Consider the following 14,686-nt stretch of genomic DNA (forward strand, 5'->3'; position numbering starts at 1 on the left):
CACTGCAGTCACATTATGAAGTCATGGAATGGTCTGGGTGGGAAGTGAGCTTGGAAGCTTCCCTAACCCAACCCCCCTGCACTCAGCAGGGACATCCCCAACCACAGCAGCCTGCTCAAAGCCCCAGCCAACCTGGCCTGGAGTGGCTGCAGGGATGGGGCAGCTCCCACCTCTCTGGGCAGCCTGGGCCAGGGTCTCACACCCTCAGCATACAAAATGTCTTCCTTTTATCCAGGCTAAATCTCCTTTTTGTTTTCAGTTTAAAACCATCACCTCACAGCTCACAAACTGCTCTGTGTGCATTGGCTTCACCCCAGCTCAGCTGCAGCACGTTGCCCAGGGAGGTGTCTGGGGCCCCTTCCCTGGAGATATTGAAGGTGAGGCTTGAGAGGGCTCTGGGCAACCTGGTCTAGTGGAGGAGGAACCTGCTGAGCGCAGGTTGGACTGGAGGAGCTTTGGAGGACCCTTCCAGCCCAGACCATTCCATGAGGTTCTTTGCAGCCACTCCCACCTCTCTTTCATCCTTGGGTCTCTGAAGCAGCTAGTCCTGGGTGGATGAGGCTAGAGGACCAAAATTCTCCTTGGTGTGAGGAGAGATCTGCTCTGAGAAGTGCTTCCTTGTTGCTACAGTGGTTAGAAAATGGCCAACAGGAAGCTCTGTGGCTCAGCATAGTTCCTCCTCTGCCTCCAAACACCATCCACAGCAACAGTGAGTGAGCCGAGCTGCTACTCACCAGCTGCTTCCTTATTGTCACCACAGGGTGAATACAACACTGGAGGAGGGGAAAAAACCAACAACCCAACCCAAGCCAGCAGAGTTTACACTTCCGAAATGATACCCATGAAAAAACCAGGCAGAGAGCAGGCTCTGAAAGGGCAGAAATGGTTATATTGTCCAGGAACAGAAACAGTTAATAAATAGAGCTCCAAAAGGAGGGGTTAAAGCATTTGGACTGTCAATGTCCTAGAAAGAGCTGGTTAAATAGATCCATTTTCCCTCTACACTGTTAACTTGCAGCAAACATCCTAGCAGAAAGTGACTGCCCTCAGCACTGGCAGCAACCTGACCTTTGTCAAGAGCAGGACAACAGTGGAATGAACACAGGAGAGTAAAAAAAATCCCAACGGAACAGGAGCAGGATTTTAGTGCTAGGATTGAAGTTCTCCTTCACTTCTCTCCACACACAACTGTTTACAAAGTGGGGTTTACAAAACGTTGGGAGTGTGGAGTTTAAAAAGCAGCAGAGGCAGGACAGCTCCGCAGCCGCGCTCACTGCCACAGATCTTCCGTGCGGCCGAACTTGAAGACCAGGCCTCTGTGGGGAGCAGAACCAACGACAGGAGGTCAGAGGGCAGCAGACCAAACACCTCCTGCTTTAAACACGGCAGCTTCTATGCCTGCAAACCCAGGGCCTGGGCCTGCAGTGAAACCTACACAGAGCCCAGACACCCCCTGGCCTTCAGCAGCAGGTTATGTGATCCTACAAGGGCTCAGGGTGGAAGGGAGCTCAGAGCTCCTCTGCCCCAACCTCCCCACCATGCCCAGGGACACCTCTCAACCAGACTCAGCTGCTCAAGGCCTCATCCAGCCTGGCCTTGAACATCCCCAGGCAGGAGGCAGACACAGCCTCCCTGGGCAGCCTGTGCCAGGCTCTCACCACCCTCACACTGAACAACTTCTGCCTCAGCTCCAGTCCAACCCTGGAACCTCAGCTCCAAACCATTCCCCCTTGGCCTGTCTCAGACACCCTCAGCAAAAGTCTCTCTGCAGCCTTCCTGAAGGATCCCTTCAGGCACTGGCAGCAGCTCTGAGGTCCCCCTGAAGCATTCTCCAGGCTGCACCCCCCCAGCTCCCTCAGCCTGTGCTCACAGCAGAGCTGCTCCAGCCCTTGGCTCATCTTTGTGGCCCACTCTGGCCTCTCTCCAGCAGCTCTGGGTCCTCTTTATACTGGGGACAGCAGACCTGGAGGCAGAACTGGAGGTGAGCTCTTAGCAGAGCCAAGGGGCACAATTCCCTCTCCTGCCCTGCTGCCCACACTGCTCTGGCTGCAGCTAGCACACAGCTGCCTGCTGTGCTGCATGAGGGCACTGCTGGCTCCTGGGGAGCTGCTCAGCCCACAACACCTCCAAGTCTCTTTCTTCAGAGCTCAGCCTGGATCTGTGCCTAGGTCTAGACTTAAAAACTCCCACAGGTGACAGCAAGTTTTGTGTTTTATCATGGAGAATGAAGAAAGGGAGAGAGCCTTACCCAAAAAAGATGAAGGCATTCTGGAAAAACACAGCAATCCCTGGGTACACTGCTGCTTTCTCTAGCAAGAGACAGAAACCATCAGGTTTTCAAACTCATCCCATACCTCTGGCACTTCAGAACCCCCAAACTGCACTCTCTCAGACAACCACTTTCATTTAAATGCATTTCATTTACGATGGAGGCTTTGGCAGCCATCTGCAGGAAACTTCTATTCAGTTACTCCCCAGGTAACTGCAGCAGTTTGATGGCATCAGCACAGCTCCCAGGTGACCAGGATCTGTGTTCCTGCTGGGCTTAGGTGGAAGTTTGTGAGTTCCAAGTAGAGAAATCTGCCCCAGTCACAGCTAAGTGCATGAAATGGTGTAGGGAAGCAAAGGATTAAAACTGGGCTGCCCAGAAACTGAGTTCTGAAATTCAGTAGTAATTTGTAGACTCAGAATGCTTTGGGCCAGAAGGAACCTTAAAAACCATCCAGCTCCAACCCCCTGCCATGGGCAGGGACACCTTCTACCAGAGCAGCTTGCTGAAGGCTCCATCCCATCTGGCCTTGAACACTTCCAGCCTTGGAGCCTCCATGATTTCTCTGGGCAACCTGCTCCAGTGCCTCACCACCCTCAGGGGGAAGAATTTAATACACCTGAAACTGTGCAAAGCAGATCAGGTCACATTCCAGGCTGCACTGTACCTTTAACAACGTAGCCTCCAAAGAGGATCCACATGGAAGCAATCAGAGAGCCAAAAGCCATCATGAACCCAATGAACAGCCAGATCCGAGCACCTTGAAGGAGACAAAGGAAGGGTTTGTGCAGACACTGCTGGCTCTCAGCATACACCAGAACTGTGCAGACACACAACACATGCTCTGCTACAGCTCCTACAACTCTTCCAAGGCTGCAAGGTTCCAAACAGCTGCTCTCACCATACCTGTTTGTCCCAGGCAGCCCTCGCTGTAGCTGTCGCCCCGCACCTGCCCGTTGGACACAGCATTGATCCTGTTCAGCACAAGAGGAGACAACTGAGTAAGCAAAGGCAAAGCAAGAAGTGTTTGCAAGACAACAGGAGAAGCTGCACAGGAATCTGCCCCCCAAAAAAGGCTGAAGTGGGGTTTGTTAAAGAGGAACAAGGCAAAGAAGTTGCATTTTTTCCCCAAACTCTTAAGACTTAGACCTCTACTGCACAGATTGATTTTTCATCAACATCAGCAAGAGATCAGAAACACTGAAGATATTAACTCTATTTGTGGCTCTTGGAGCAAGAAATGACACTTACATGAGGAATGCAATAGTGGCTATAACCCCACAAGCATGGTATGAGTGGTTGAAGTCTTCTACTTTAGGGTACTTCACAGCTGCATCTATGATTATCCACCAGCCTGTGAAAAACTATTGAGATAAACCAGGTTAAAACATGGACACAAATCTTACAACAATGTGTACATCCTTGTGGCCTGTCAGAATCTGAAGGGGGCTACAGGAAAGCTGGGGAGGGACTTTGAGGCTGCCAGGTAGCAATGGGATTGGAGAGAATGGAACAAAGCTGGAAATGGGGAGAGTCAGCCTGGAGGTTAGGAAGAAGTTATTTAGCATGAGGGTGGTGAGAGCCTGGCAGGGGTTGCCCAGGGAGGTGATGGAAGCCTCATCCCTGGAGGTGTTTAAGGCCAGGCTGGCTGAGGCTGTAGACAGCCTGATCTAGTGTGAGGTGTCCCTGGGCATGGCAGGAGGGTTGGAGCTGGCTGCTCCTTGTGGTCCCTTCCAACCCTGACTCTATGACTCTACTGAAAAAAAAAGTAGTATTAACATAGGAAATAACTTTTAGTCTTGCACCCCAGAGACAACTGAGGCCAGAACTAGGTTTTTAATGAACTTAATGGTAGGGGTTGGAAGGGTCCTCTTAAATGCAAAGCCAGAGATTTGCCTGCTCCCAGGAGTTACTACAGGGGTGGCAGCTGTGGCATTTAAGTTACCAGATGGATGCCTGCACCCAGCATAGATTTGGGGCTACATTCAAGGACAACCTATCTGTGTTCACTGCGGCCTCCAGCTGAGGCTGGGGAGGTTTACATTGGACATTAGGAAAAAGTTTTTCATGGAGAAGACTGGTCAGGGAGTGGAAGGAGCTGCCCAGGGAGGTGGTGCAGTCACCCACCCTGGAGGTGTTTAAGGGTGGCCTGGATGTGATGCTTGGGGATGTGGTTTAAGGTGAATCTTGCAGGTTGGGTTGGTGGTCCTGAAGGGCTCTGCCAGCCTGCACAGAATCAGCCAGGCTGGAAGACACCTCCAAGCTCATCCAGTCCAACCTCTCCCCCATGCCTATCTAATAGGTCATGGCACTGAGTGTCCCATGCAGGCTTGTCCTGAACGCCTCCAGGGATGGCGACTCCAGCACCTCCCTGCCTGTCTCTGCGGTTTTGGGTTCGATTTCTGAGCTCCGCAGCTGACAGCCAGAGAGGCCCAAGAGCAGCTAAGGAAGTCGGTACCAGCACTCCTGCAGCAACGGAGGCGATCGTGTTTCGTTTCTCGCCCCAGTCCACGCACTCGGAGCACCTCAGGCTCTCAAGGAATCCTGACATTGTTCAGCCTTCTGGAGACCTGCAGGAGCAAGGGAGGGGACCTGGCGCCCGGCTCCGCACAGCGCGCAAGGCCGCTCGCAGCTGCCACACGTTACACCTCCGAAGCCCACAGCCGAGGCGCGGCGGGGGGAGGCCCTTCCTGAGGCAGGCCCGCGCAGAGCAGCGAGCAAAGCCTGTCCGCCGACTCCCACCCGCGAACGCACCGTCGGTCACCGATCCCGGCCCTCAGAGGGGCCCCCCGCCACCCTCCCACGCCTGAGGCCGGCGACATCCGCCGCGGGTGCAGCCAGCGCCGGGAGAAGCGGAAGCTCCCATCCCGAGCACGTCGGGGTCCCGCCCCAGCCGGGGTGGCCGCCGGCTCCCGCCGCGCCCTGGCTTACCTGCGGCGGCGATCGGCGGCAGCAGCAGCCCCAGCGCCGCCGAGCCAGCCGCGGAGCCGCGCACCGCGCATGCGCCCCCGCCGCGGCGTGCCCCCCCCGCGCCCCCGCCCTGCGGCGGCCCAGCGCACGCGCCCTGGGCACGCGGGCGGCCTCCCGAGCCGGCGGCTCCGCGCATGCGCCGCAGCGGCGGAGGGGGGGCAGTGCGGGCGGGGCCCGGTGCGCGGCAGTGCGCAGGTGCGGCGCAGGCTCTGCGCATGCGTCCTGAGTGCCTGTTGCATAACCGGAGGGGGTTTCTGGAAGGTTCTGGGCGCCCTTCAGTCGCTGCTGCGCGGCGGGAGCGAGCGGTCGTGGGGAGGGCTGCGTCCTGTCGGCGTCGGTGTCGCGGCTCGTTAGCTGAGCGGAGGAGCCTCTGCGGTCGCTATGGGGGTGACTCACGAAGCGGGGCTGTCTCCTCAGGCATCCCCACAGGAGCAGGACCCGTGCGCAGGAGGAGCGGCTGGAGCGGCTGGCTGGAGCCAGTGAGTTGCCGGGACGCGGGGTGGGGGTACCGTGGGGGCGGCTGCTCGGAGCCCCTCGCGGAGCAGCTGGGGGGCTGCGGCGCGCTTGCAGAGAGCGGTTTTCGGGGCGGCGAGAGGCCGTTACTGGTCTGTCGCTTAACGTGCTGGGGGGGGTCGCCGTTGCGGGGTGCGGGACACAGGTGATTCACGGTTCTGCTTCCCTTGCAGGAGTGCTCAGGCGTCTCATGGAAACCAGCCCCGGGGGTGTCCCGATGCTCCTAGCGGTAAGTGGCCGTGAACAGCCCCGGACGCGAAATCTCCTCCGGGAGAGCTCAGCCGCCGAACGCGAGGGTGGAGGGGAGCGGGCGCGGGCGGTCGTGCGGGGGCTGCGCCCGCTGTGGTGGGTGCCCAGGCGGTGTAAGGGAGCGGTGGGATGGGGGCTGAGTTGGGATCAGGATTAAGGTTGTTTGCTCTTGGCTGTGCTTGTAGCGCTGGTGACCTTGACCCTTGCTTAGAGGTGGAGTGAAACCCGAGCTGTAGTAGTGACATACGGAGTTCCTCTGCAAACTCGGGTAGAAGCTGGCACCCTGGGCTGCGTTTGGCGAGGTTTGAGCATAGGTCGAGCAGCTTGGGTTTGCAGTAAGCCCTGAGTAGGCATTCCGTGATGAAAAGAGCTGCCCTGAGCAGCCCAGGTGGTGACGTAACTCAGGGTTTAAGTGCCGGAGAGCAGATCCGCCCTTGCACGACGAACCCGAGTCACGCCCTGGGGCACGGCAGCCTTCGTGGCCGTGAAATGGCTGCCACCGGAGGGACGAGACAGCCGTTTAATGGCCAGTGTTAACGAGCCGCGTTTTGCGCTCATGCGGAGTGGCTTTAATAGCAGCTTGCTCTGAATGCAGATCGTTTTTTGCTGTCGAGATCATGGAATTGGCAGGGCACGAAAGGGACCTCAGGGATCATCAACCTCTAGCCTCCCCCCTGCCATGGGCACAGGGACACTTTCCACTGGATCAGGGTGCTCAGAGCCACATCCATCCTGGCCTTAAACTTAGAGGGACGAGGCTTCCACCACCTCCCTGGGCAACCTGTTCCAGCGTCTCGCTGCCCTCACGGTGAAGCTGCTTTGTCCCTGGGGATCTGCTGATGATTTTTACTTTTTCTCTTGGAGGAAAACAGTAAAACTTCCATTCGGCTGCAGGGCAAAACTTCAGCTTGTATGGATCTGCTCTAGGTGTAGCATAGAATCAGGCGGGTTGGAAGAGACCTTCGAGCTCCCCAACCTACCACCCAGCCCCATCCAATCAACTAGACCATGGCACTGAGTGCCTCATACAGAGGTCCCTTCCAGCTCCTGATAGTCCTTGGTTCTGTCATAATGTTTTACTTTGCGTTGTAGCTGCACAAAGTTGTATTTAGATGGAAGATAAAATACCTTGGAAAACTTGATTTGGAGAGGAAAAAAGTCATCTGTTGGCTTCTTTCCACATAAGTTGTGTGATGTGAAGCTTTAACCTCACACAAACAAATCTCCCTTCAAAATTCCCTGCTGGACTGCTCATGGTTTAGTCTGGAGGCTTCTTTATGTCCTGTAGGATATTGACTACAGGAGAGGGAATGAGGAAGCTTAAAATGATCATGTACCAGGCGTGCCAGTGAACTGGATGAGCATCCTTGGGGTGCTTAATTACCCTGGAGCTCTTGGCCCGAGTGTCGCAATGTTTGGTGTTGCGTTGAGCTGGATGTGAGTGATCAGCTTCCCCCTCCTCGCCCTCAACAGGAACAGAAACTGGGTACTGCCGAGCAGCGGTAAAACCAGAGCCAGCCCCTGAGAGCAGCCGCCTGGAGAAGGCGGTGGGGCGGAAAACCGAGGCCATGACAGGCTTCATGGATGACTTAAGCCTCGACTCGCCCAGGAAGAGAGAGTCCTCGCTGCGGTCCAGGAGGAGCTGTGACAGGTCCTCCACCAGGTCGTCCAGCAGATCCTCTTGCAGTTCGCGCTCCAGCTCAAGCAGCTCCTCCTCGGCTTCCTCCGGCAGCTGGAGCCGCTCCCGGTCGCGGTCCCGGTCCCGGCGGAACGGCTCGCGGCGCTCCCGCAGGCACTCGCGCTCCTACTCGCGCAGCCGCTCGCGCTCCCGCGGCTACCCGAGGTACCGGAGCCGCTACCACGCCAGGCACTACCGCCGGTACCGCCGCTCGCCGCCGCGCTACCGCTCGCGCAGCAGGTCCTGGTCTCGGGGAAGATCTTACTACAGAAGGTCCTACTCGAGGAGCAGGTCCCGGTCCAGAGGCCGCCGGTACTACGGCTTTGGGCGAACCATCTACCGAGAGGCTTACAGGAGCTGGAGGAGCAGGTCAAGAACAAGATCTCGGAGCAGGTCACCTCTGCACTTGAGCGAGAAAGGTAAGGTCTGGGAGGGTCACTGCGTGAGAGCTGTTAGAGTGAGTCCAGAGGAGGGCCGCAAAGACGCTCGGAGGGTTGGAGCAGCTCTGCTGTAAGGACAGGCTGAGAGTTGGGGCTCTTTAGACTGCGGAAGAGAAGGCTTTGAGGAGACCTTGGAGTGGCCTTCCAGGATCTGAAGGGGACTACAGGAAGGCTGAGGAGAGACTATTGAAAAGGTCGAGTAATGGCAGGAGGAGGAGAAATGGGTTTAAACTGGCAGATGGAAAATGGGTGTTAGAGTTCTTTGCAGTGAGGGTGGTGAGACACTGGCACAGGTTGTCCAGGGAGGTTGTGTCCCTGGAGGTGTTCGAGGCCAGGCTGGATGAGGCCTTGAGCAACTGAGTCTGGTTGAGAGGTGTCCATGGACATGGTGGGGAGGTTGGAGTAGTTGAGGTCTTTTCCAGCCTAGGCCTCTCTATGATAGTTTAAAGCTAAGAAAATGACGATTTCCTTCCCCTTACAGACAAGAGGGAACTCCTGGAAATTGCAAAAGCTAATGCTGCCAAAGCTCTGGGAACAGACAACATTGTCTTGCCAGCAAGCTTGAAGATCCTTCCTGCTTCCAAAGAGACAAAACCTGAGAAGCCAGGGCAGGAAGATGCTGGCGACTCAGCTGAGGTAGGTACGGGCTGGAGTACTCTCAGTGCAAAGGTAAACAAACACCTCTTAAGCCTTGTTGTCTGCATGGATGTGTTCTAGTTCTTAGTTGTGGACTTCATGAACTCAAACCCTTGAACAAAAAGTTGAACTTGACCAGAATGCTAAAAGCTACTCTGGAAACTACTGCAGCCTTGGAGCTGGCAGCACTGTGGACTCCCAGAGGTGGTTGATCCCCTGAGTCCATTTAACCATCAGTGCCAGCTTGAGGAGGAGAGGTGAATGTAGCTTGCATTGAGTTGTTCTCCTCTTGGAATGTTGCCCATTAGAGTAGTTTGATATCTCTGCCTTAAACCAAGGAGTTTCTTAGAGTCTAGTGAATAGTGATGGTTTTTGGTGGTGTCTTTTTTTTCTAAGGTGAAATCTTTCTACTCTTTAACTGTTAAAAGCTTTTCATGTGCAACAAACTGTTTCCCAGAAGTTAACATTCCCAAGCACACAATGCATTTTACATACTTTATTTCTGTCTTATAGAAATCATGACTATGGTTCCAGACATGATGAAGAAAATCTGGTGGTAATTAAGGGACATTGGGTGATAGCTGCTGTGCAGTTAAGGGAGGGAGAAACTGGAGCAGCTTGAAAGTGACTTTGCCTTTTTTTTTTGAGTTTGGTTCTGTTGTGTCAGCCTGATTTGGTGGTAAATACAAACCTGCAGTAACTCTGATCAGATGCAAGTAAATGTACTGAGGGTTGTAGCCACTTGGCCCAGGCATCCCTTTCATAATATATGCAATATATTCCAGATGTTGAGAGAGTACAGAAGAAGAGGCCTGCAGCACTTGCAGATAAGTTAACTGTTGTTATCCAAAGCTCTGTAGGATGGCTGTGCAGAACTCCATGCCACCTGCTCTACCCTGGCCACCATTGCTGCCAGTTGAGTGCTCTGTAACTGGGGCCTGGCATCAGGTCACCTCTGAATTGGCAGCAGCACGTTGATAAAAGTACCAAATGCTTTTCAGAGCGAGTTCAGCACTGATATCTTTGTGTATTTGCAGTAGCTTACAGCTACTTCACATGTAAATACCTGAAAGAGCTCTGCCAGACAGTTCATGCTCTAGTAACTGCCTTGCACAGGGTGACCTGTCCCTGCTCTTAAGCTCTCTGTGCTCTTCTCTAGCAGTCCAGAAGACCTGAAGAAGACACGGCCAAGAGTGGGATGGAGAGAGCAGCCATACAGAGGAGCATTTCTTTCAGCCCTAATGTAAGTGTGACTTCCCCTGGTGGCAGTCCAGCACTTCACTCCTCCTTGACATGTTCCCCAGCATCAGTTGCCACATTTAAGCTGACCTCAGTGGTTTACAGTGAGGGTGGTGAGACACTGGCACATTCGGTGCTTCTGTGCTCCACAACCTCCCTGGAGGTGTTCAGGACCAGGTTGGATGAGGCCTTGAGTGACATGTTCTAGTAGTGGGAGGTGTCCCTGCCTGTGCAGGGGGTTGGAACTGGCTGAGCTTTGAGGTCCCTTCCAACTTAAACCATTCCCCGATTGTGTTCTAGGAAGGTGCTTCAGCAGCAGAGCACTGTAAAGCCCCAGAGCAGTGTGTTCACAGCAGATGTTCATTTCCCAGCACCTCATGTTGCACATCTGTGCTGTGGACTGAGCAGTGTGAGCAGGGTCTCACTAGAGCTGAGCTTCCTTCAAGTTCTATGTTTGGATGTATTTTAATAACACACTTGAGCAAAAAGCAACTTCCCTTGAATCGTGTGGCAGTTAACTGGGTCAGAGTTGTGTAACTAGCAGAGACAGCCCCCTTGAGCTGTCAGGATTGAGTCCATTCCTCCTCTTGCCTGCCTCGATAAAACAAGCTGTTTTCTCTTTGCAGAACACAATGGCAAAGCCAGTGCTGCAGAAACCAGCCAGCAGTGTTGCTAAAGAGCCAGCAGTTCCTGTGGCCAAAGAAGAAGACAGGAAGGGGGGAAGTCCTTATGGGCAGTGGGTTCCTGTCAAGAAAGAGGAGAAGAAAACCTTTCTAAACTTCTCACCTAAAAGTGCACCCTTCAGGGCACGTTAGCCTGTGTGTCCCTGTCTGACTGCAGCCTCCTGCAGCCTTCAGTAGTGAGATCTGAACTTCGCTGGTCAGGTTGAAGACACTTTTCCTTTTTGTTTAATACTGAGTATTTATTTTGAGATGTTAATTTTGGAGTCTTAGGTTTCTCTTTCAGATCTAGAGCACAGTGATCCGGGAAGCCCCAGCTGGGAATCTTGTGTATATTTGTAAATATTTTGTATTGCTTTAATGGACTAGAACCTGCAGGTGGGTAACCTTTTCTAAACAACAGTTGAGTAGCTCTTCTTTTGGACATTGGCATTGTGTAACTGTTTACTTCCAGTCAATAAACTTTAGTTTTGCACTGGCTTCTCCATGTCTCAAGTGTTAGACCTGTGTTGGGTGAGTTGTTGGCAGTGGTTATCTGCAGGTTTAGCTTTCTTAGGTTACTCTGGCAGTTTGGGAAGGGATTTTGAGTCTGAGATCATTGTGTCCAGGTTGTGCTGGGGTCAGAGCCTCCAGCGTTGCTTCCCTGGAAGTGCTCCTCTGGAAGTGGAGCCTGCGATGGCACCACCACTGCTGCTGTTGGTAGCCTTGTGCCCAGCTCTTGCCTCAGCTGAACTCAAGCTTGGTGCAGGCTCAGTTCTGATTGAGCTTGCTGTAGAAGGTCACTCTACAGGGCAGGGAGGAGGCTGTAGCTGCTCAGAGCTTCTGAAGTTCAGCACCACCTAGTACCCTGGGCTCTCTGGCTCACTCAGAAAGGTCAGGGGTGGATTGTGTGGGTTTGGGCAGCAATTGGTTCAACTCCTTTTGTAAAATGAATCACTAAAATAAACTGACCTTGACTGCAAGTCTGGAAGCTTCTTTTAAGAGACTGACTGCCCCCAGTGTACTGAGGGGGTGGGGTTTATGCCAGAGGTAATCAGACTCATTAAGGTTGGAAAGGATCCTTCAAGTCCAGACCAACCCTAATGCAGCTACCAGGACCACTAAAGTACATCTTGAAGCACCACATCTACATGTTCCTATAGGACCTCCAGGGCTGAGGACTTAACCACCTCCTCTATACCCCTGGGCAGCCTGGTCCAAATAACCTAGGTTGACCTTGCACAGCCTAGGCCCATGGTTGAGCCTGGCCCACTTGCTGCTGCCAGGCTGGTGGCTACAGCTGCTGCTCCCAGGGAACACAGACTGGGCACTTGACATGGGGCAGCTCTTATCATCACAAGTCACACATACAGCTCGAGCATTAGGTCACCTAAAGCAGTGCTTCAGGGACCTGCGTGGTCCTCACCTACTGCAGAATGAAGACAAAGCTTTATTCTAATCTGAGTTTATTGAGACAAAGTGGCTGAAGCTGGTTCCTCATGCAAGCTCTATGCAAACAACTTGTGCTAATCAGACAAACGACTTAATGAGCTCTGCCAAGTGACGCAAGTCAGAGCTGCCCGCAGACCCTCTCTGCCAAGCTCTAAGAGAGCTCTCCAGGCACCCTGCTGGTGGTGGCAGCTCAGACAGCTGTTCCTCTCTCCAGGTTCTGCTTGATCTCAGCCGTGTACTTGCCGTAGAACCTCTCAGCCTTCTTGTTGAACTTGGCGTTCCTCTCGTTGATGTAGTCGATGTCGGCGTCGTCGTTGTACGGCCGCCGGCGGCTGTACTTCTCCCGCTTCTCAATCCTGCAACACAGGTGGCAGAGGGTAAAGAGCTGCTGCCAGGGGACCTGCCCCGGGCTGCTTTGCTTTATCTTGGCCTTCACTTACTGTTTCTCCAGATCTGCTACCATTCTGTCAATCCCTTCCTTAGATGGGACGTGGGTGCCATGGAGAAGGCTGTCAGAGGTGGGGTACAGAGCTTCACCACTAGGCAGACAAGACAGGCAGTGAGTACACAGCAGTGCTGATGGCTTTGAGACCTCCCTGCTTGAGTCTAACCCTTTAAGGCACTTAGAGAATCACAGAACTGTAGAGGCTGGAAGGGACCTCCAGAGATCGAGTCCAACCTCTCTGCCAAGGCAGCATCACCCAAGGGTAGTTCACACAGGAATGCATCTGGGTGGGTTTTGAAAGAGAGACCTTTCAGCTCAAGTCCAACCCAGTGCTGCCAGGTCACCACTAAACCATGTCCCTCAGCACCACATCACCATAGCTTTGAAACCCTTCCAGGGGTGGGGACTCCAGCACTGCCCTGGGCAGTGCCACTAAGGCAGCTGGGCAGGTTGTCAGGATTGTGTCACAAACCAAATTGATCTTAGAGCACAAATAAGGACATGAAGGTGCTGAAAGGGTTAGCTGAAGCCTTCTGTGTTTGCTAACCATATAGAAAGAGCACAGAGGGTGTCAGATACTGAAATCAAACTCACTACTGCTCTTTGAGCCTCTCGTACTGCTCCAGGTCAGGTTTGATCTGTCGAGTCAGCCTCTGGTACTGGCGCAGCTGAGCGGCTGCGTAGTCTTGGTGGGAACAAAACAGAAGTGGTGCCAAGGTGAAAGATTATCTCCCGGTTCAGTTTGTGGCTGAAACACTGACAAAGGCCTTCACTGCCACACAGGCAGCTAAGCCATTACCTGAGAAGCCTAAATCTGGGTTTTTCCTCTTCTTTTTCCTCTCCCACCTCTCGGCATCCTCAGCGCTGATCTCCAGCAGCTTAACTCGCTCGTAGTCTTCTCCTCTGGCTGCACACTCCTAACACAGCACAAAGAGCAGTTCCAACCTTCACAATGTGCCAAACGTGCAATTTGTAACGACCTAGACCAGTCCTGACACCCTCTAGTGCAGGGCAATAATTCAGACAAACGGGAGCCCAATTAGGAGATGGCTTTGGGGGGTGGGGGCAATGTCTGCCTAAGCTGCCACACCTGTCCGGCCACCTGCAGGCACTGGGCAGCAGCTCAGCAGGGCTGTGGCAGGCTGCAGCTGTGTCCTTACCTTCTTCTTTTCCTCCACCTTCAGCTCCCACTCCAGCCGAGCCTTTTTGGCCTCCCAGTTCGCAGGCAATTTAAGTCTTTTATCTTCTTCCACCACTTCTTGGTGATTCAGTTTGCGAGCTTCGTTCTAGGAACAAAATGGTTTGTTGAACGTAGCCACACGGGCACAGAACCGGGAAAAACGGAGCCCCCGGGGACTGTCCCGGGAGAGGGGACCAGGCCACAGCGTAAAATGCTGCGTCCCGTAGAGGGGTGAAGGAATCCTCCCCCCGGGGGCCGGGCGCGGGTGCGACTGGACCGGGATCGCTGCTGCGACGGGAGCGGGGACCTGCAGAGCCTCCCACGGCAGCCTCGGCCGCGGCCGGCCTGCGCCTGAGCCGGGCCGGGCCTGGCAGGAACCGGCTGCACCCCACCCGCCGCCGCCGCCGCCGCCGCCGCCGCCGCGCACCCGCAGCAGATGGAGCTCGCGGAACTTGCGCAGCCGCTCCTCACGCTTCTGCTCCGCCAGCGCGTCAGGCTTCGCCTCGTCCTCCGAGCCCGAGGAGCCCTGAAACGACCCACACTCAGCCACCGGCGCTGGGAAGGCGCCGGCACACCCTGCCCTTCTGCCCCGCCCGCCGCCTCACCCCGCCGTCGGCATCGGCAGCGCCCAAACTGCCCAGCGACGACACGGCCGCGGCCGCCATGGCGGACGGTGAACGCTTCCGGCCCCATGCACGCCCTTCCGGGGCCCTGGCGGCTGCGCGGAGGCGCCGCCCAGTGGCGCCGCCCAGTGGCGCGGGGGTCTCGCTGCATGCCCTTCCCCGCGGCGGAGGCGGAGGCGGCGGCGGCGGCAGCGGGATGGGGCTCAGGCTCCCTGCGGCCATTGCCGCCGTGCTCCGTCCTGCTCCTCGCCTCGACGCCTGCCGGGCTGATCCACCTGGATCTGGAGATGCTTCAAGCTCTGCCCCGCGCTACCGCCTGGGAGCCAGGCTTGC

The 14,686-nt window shown here is 55.0% G+C and overlaps 3 protein-coding genes across 5 annotated transcripts; 1 reads left to right on the plus strand and 2 right to left on the minus strand.

Annotated features, from left to right (window-relative positions):
• Positions 1-869: 869 nt before the first annotated feature.
• On the minus strand, positions 870-5,290 carry TMEM50A (transmembrane protein 50A). The gene is made up of 7 exons (XM_064172556.1): positions 5,201-5,290; positions 4,728-4,839; positions 3,521-3,633; positions 3,176-3,243; positions 2,937-3,029; positions 2,249-2,309; positions 870-1,316 (listed from the first exon to the last, which is right to left on the minus strand). The coding sequence occupies exons 2-7, from the start codon at positions 4,818-4,820 to the stop codon at positions 1,271-1,273; spliced, it is 474 nt and encodes a 157-aa protein (XP_064028626.1). The 5' UTR covers positions 4,821-4,839; positions 5,201-5,290; the 3' UTR covers positions 870-1,270.
• Positions 5,291-5,479: 189 nt separating this feature from the next.
• RSRP1 (arginine and serine rich protein 1) lies at positions 5,480-11,154 on the plus strand. 2 transcript variants are annotated; one of them, XM_064172551.1, is made up of 6 exons: positions 5,480-5,718; positions 5,926-5,981; positions 7,475-8,098; positions 8,601-8,755; positions 9,915-9,998; positions 10,621-11,154. In XM_064172551.1, exons 1-6 carry the CDS (start codon positions 5,621-5,623, stop codon positions 10,807-10,809), a joined length of 1,206 nt encoding a protein of 401 aa, XP_064028621.1. In that variant the 5' UTR covers positions 5,480-5,620; the 3' UTR covers positions 10,810-11,154. The 2 variants fall into 2 exon arrangements, with proteins under 2 accessions (XP_064028621.1, XP_064028622.1); XM_064172552.1 differs by having other exon boundaries at positions 5,481-5,718; positions 9,918-9,998.
• A 948-nt stretch (positions 11,155-12,102) lies between these two features.
• SYF2 (SYF2 pre-mRNA splicing factor) lies at positions 12,103-14,440 on the minus strand. Of its 2 annotated transcripts, XM_064172554.1 has the most exons (7): positions 14,336-14,440; positions 14,158-14,256; positions 13,711-13,836; positions 13,350-13,467; positions 13,145-13,235; positions 12,546-12,644; positions 12,103-12,461 (listed from the first exon to the last, which is right to left on the minus strand). In XM_064172554.1, the coding sequence occupies exons 1-7, from the start codon at positions 14,393-14,395 to the stop codon at positions 12,296-12,298; spliced, it is 759 nt and encodes a 252-aa protein (XP_064028624.1). In that variant the 5' UTR covers positions 14,396-14,440; the 3' UTR covers positions 12,103-12,295. The 2 variants fall into 2 exon arrangements, with proteins under 2 accessions (XP_064028624.1, XP_064028625.1); XM_064172555.1 differs by lacking the exon at positions 14,158-14,256 and having other exon boundaries at positions 14,336-14,426.
• Between the last annotated feature and the right edge of the window lie 246 nt (positions 14,441-14,686).

This window comes from Pogoniulus pusillus, chromosome 37 (assembly GCF_015220805.1).
Source record: "Pogoniulus pusillus isolate bPogPus1 chromosome 37, bPogPus1.pri, whole genome shotgun sequence".
Taxonomy (NCBI): Eukaryota; Metazoa; Chordata; class Aves; order Piciformes; family Lybiidae; genus Pogoniulus; species Pogoniulus pusillus.

Excerpts from the sequence above, each read along its gene's own strand:
- RSRP1 (XM_064172551.1), top strand. The coding sequence starts at position 5,621 with ATGGGGGTGACTCACGAAGCGGGGCTGTCTCCTCAGGCATCCCCACAG. Across the intron at positions 5,719-5,925 it reads GGAGCGGCTGGCTGGAGCCA|GAGTGCTCAGGCGTCTCATG; the intron begins GTGAGTTGCCGG and ends CTTCCCTTGCAG. Across the intron at positions 5,982-7,474 it reads GTGTCCCGATGCTCCTAGCG|GAACAGAAACTGGGTACTGC; the intron begins GTAAGTGGCCGT and ends CGCCCTCAACAG.
- TMEM50A (XM_064172556.1), bottom strand. The coding sequence starts at position 4,820 with ATGTCAGGATTCCTTGAGAGCCTGAGGTGCTCCGAGTGCGTGGACTGG. Across the intron at positions 3,634-4,727 it reads CCGTTGCTGCAGGAGTGCTG|TTTTTCACAGGCTGGTGGAT; the intron begins GTACCGACTTCC and ends TTATCTCAATAG. Across the intron at positions 2,310-2,936 it reads TGGAGGCTACGTTGTTAAAG|AGAAAGCAGCAGTGTACCCA; the intron begins GTACAGTGCAGC and ends GTCTCTTGCTAG.
- SYF2 (XM_064172554.1), bottom strand. The coding sequence starts at position 14,395 with ATGGCGGCCGCGGCCGTGTCGTCGCTGGGCAGTTTGGGCGCTGCCGAT. Across the intron at positions 14,257-14,335 it reads CTGCCGATGCCGACGGCGGG|GGCTCCTCGGGCTCGGAGGA; the intron begins GTGAGGCGGCGG and ends GGGTCGTTTCAG. Across the intron at positions 13,837-14,157 it reads GCGAGCTCCATCTGCTGCGG|AACGAAGCTCGCAAACTGAA; the intron begins GTGCGCGGCGGC and ends TTTTGTTCCTAG.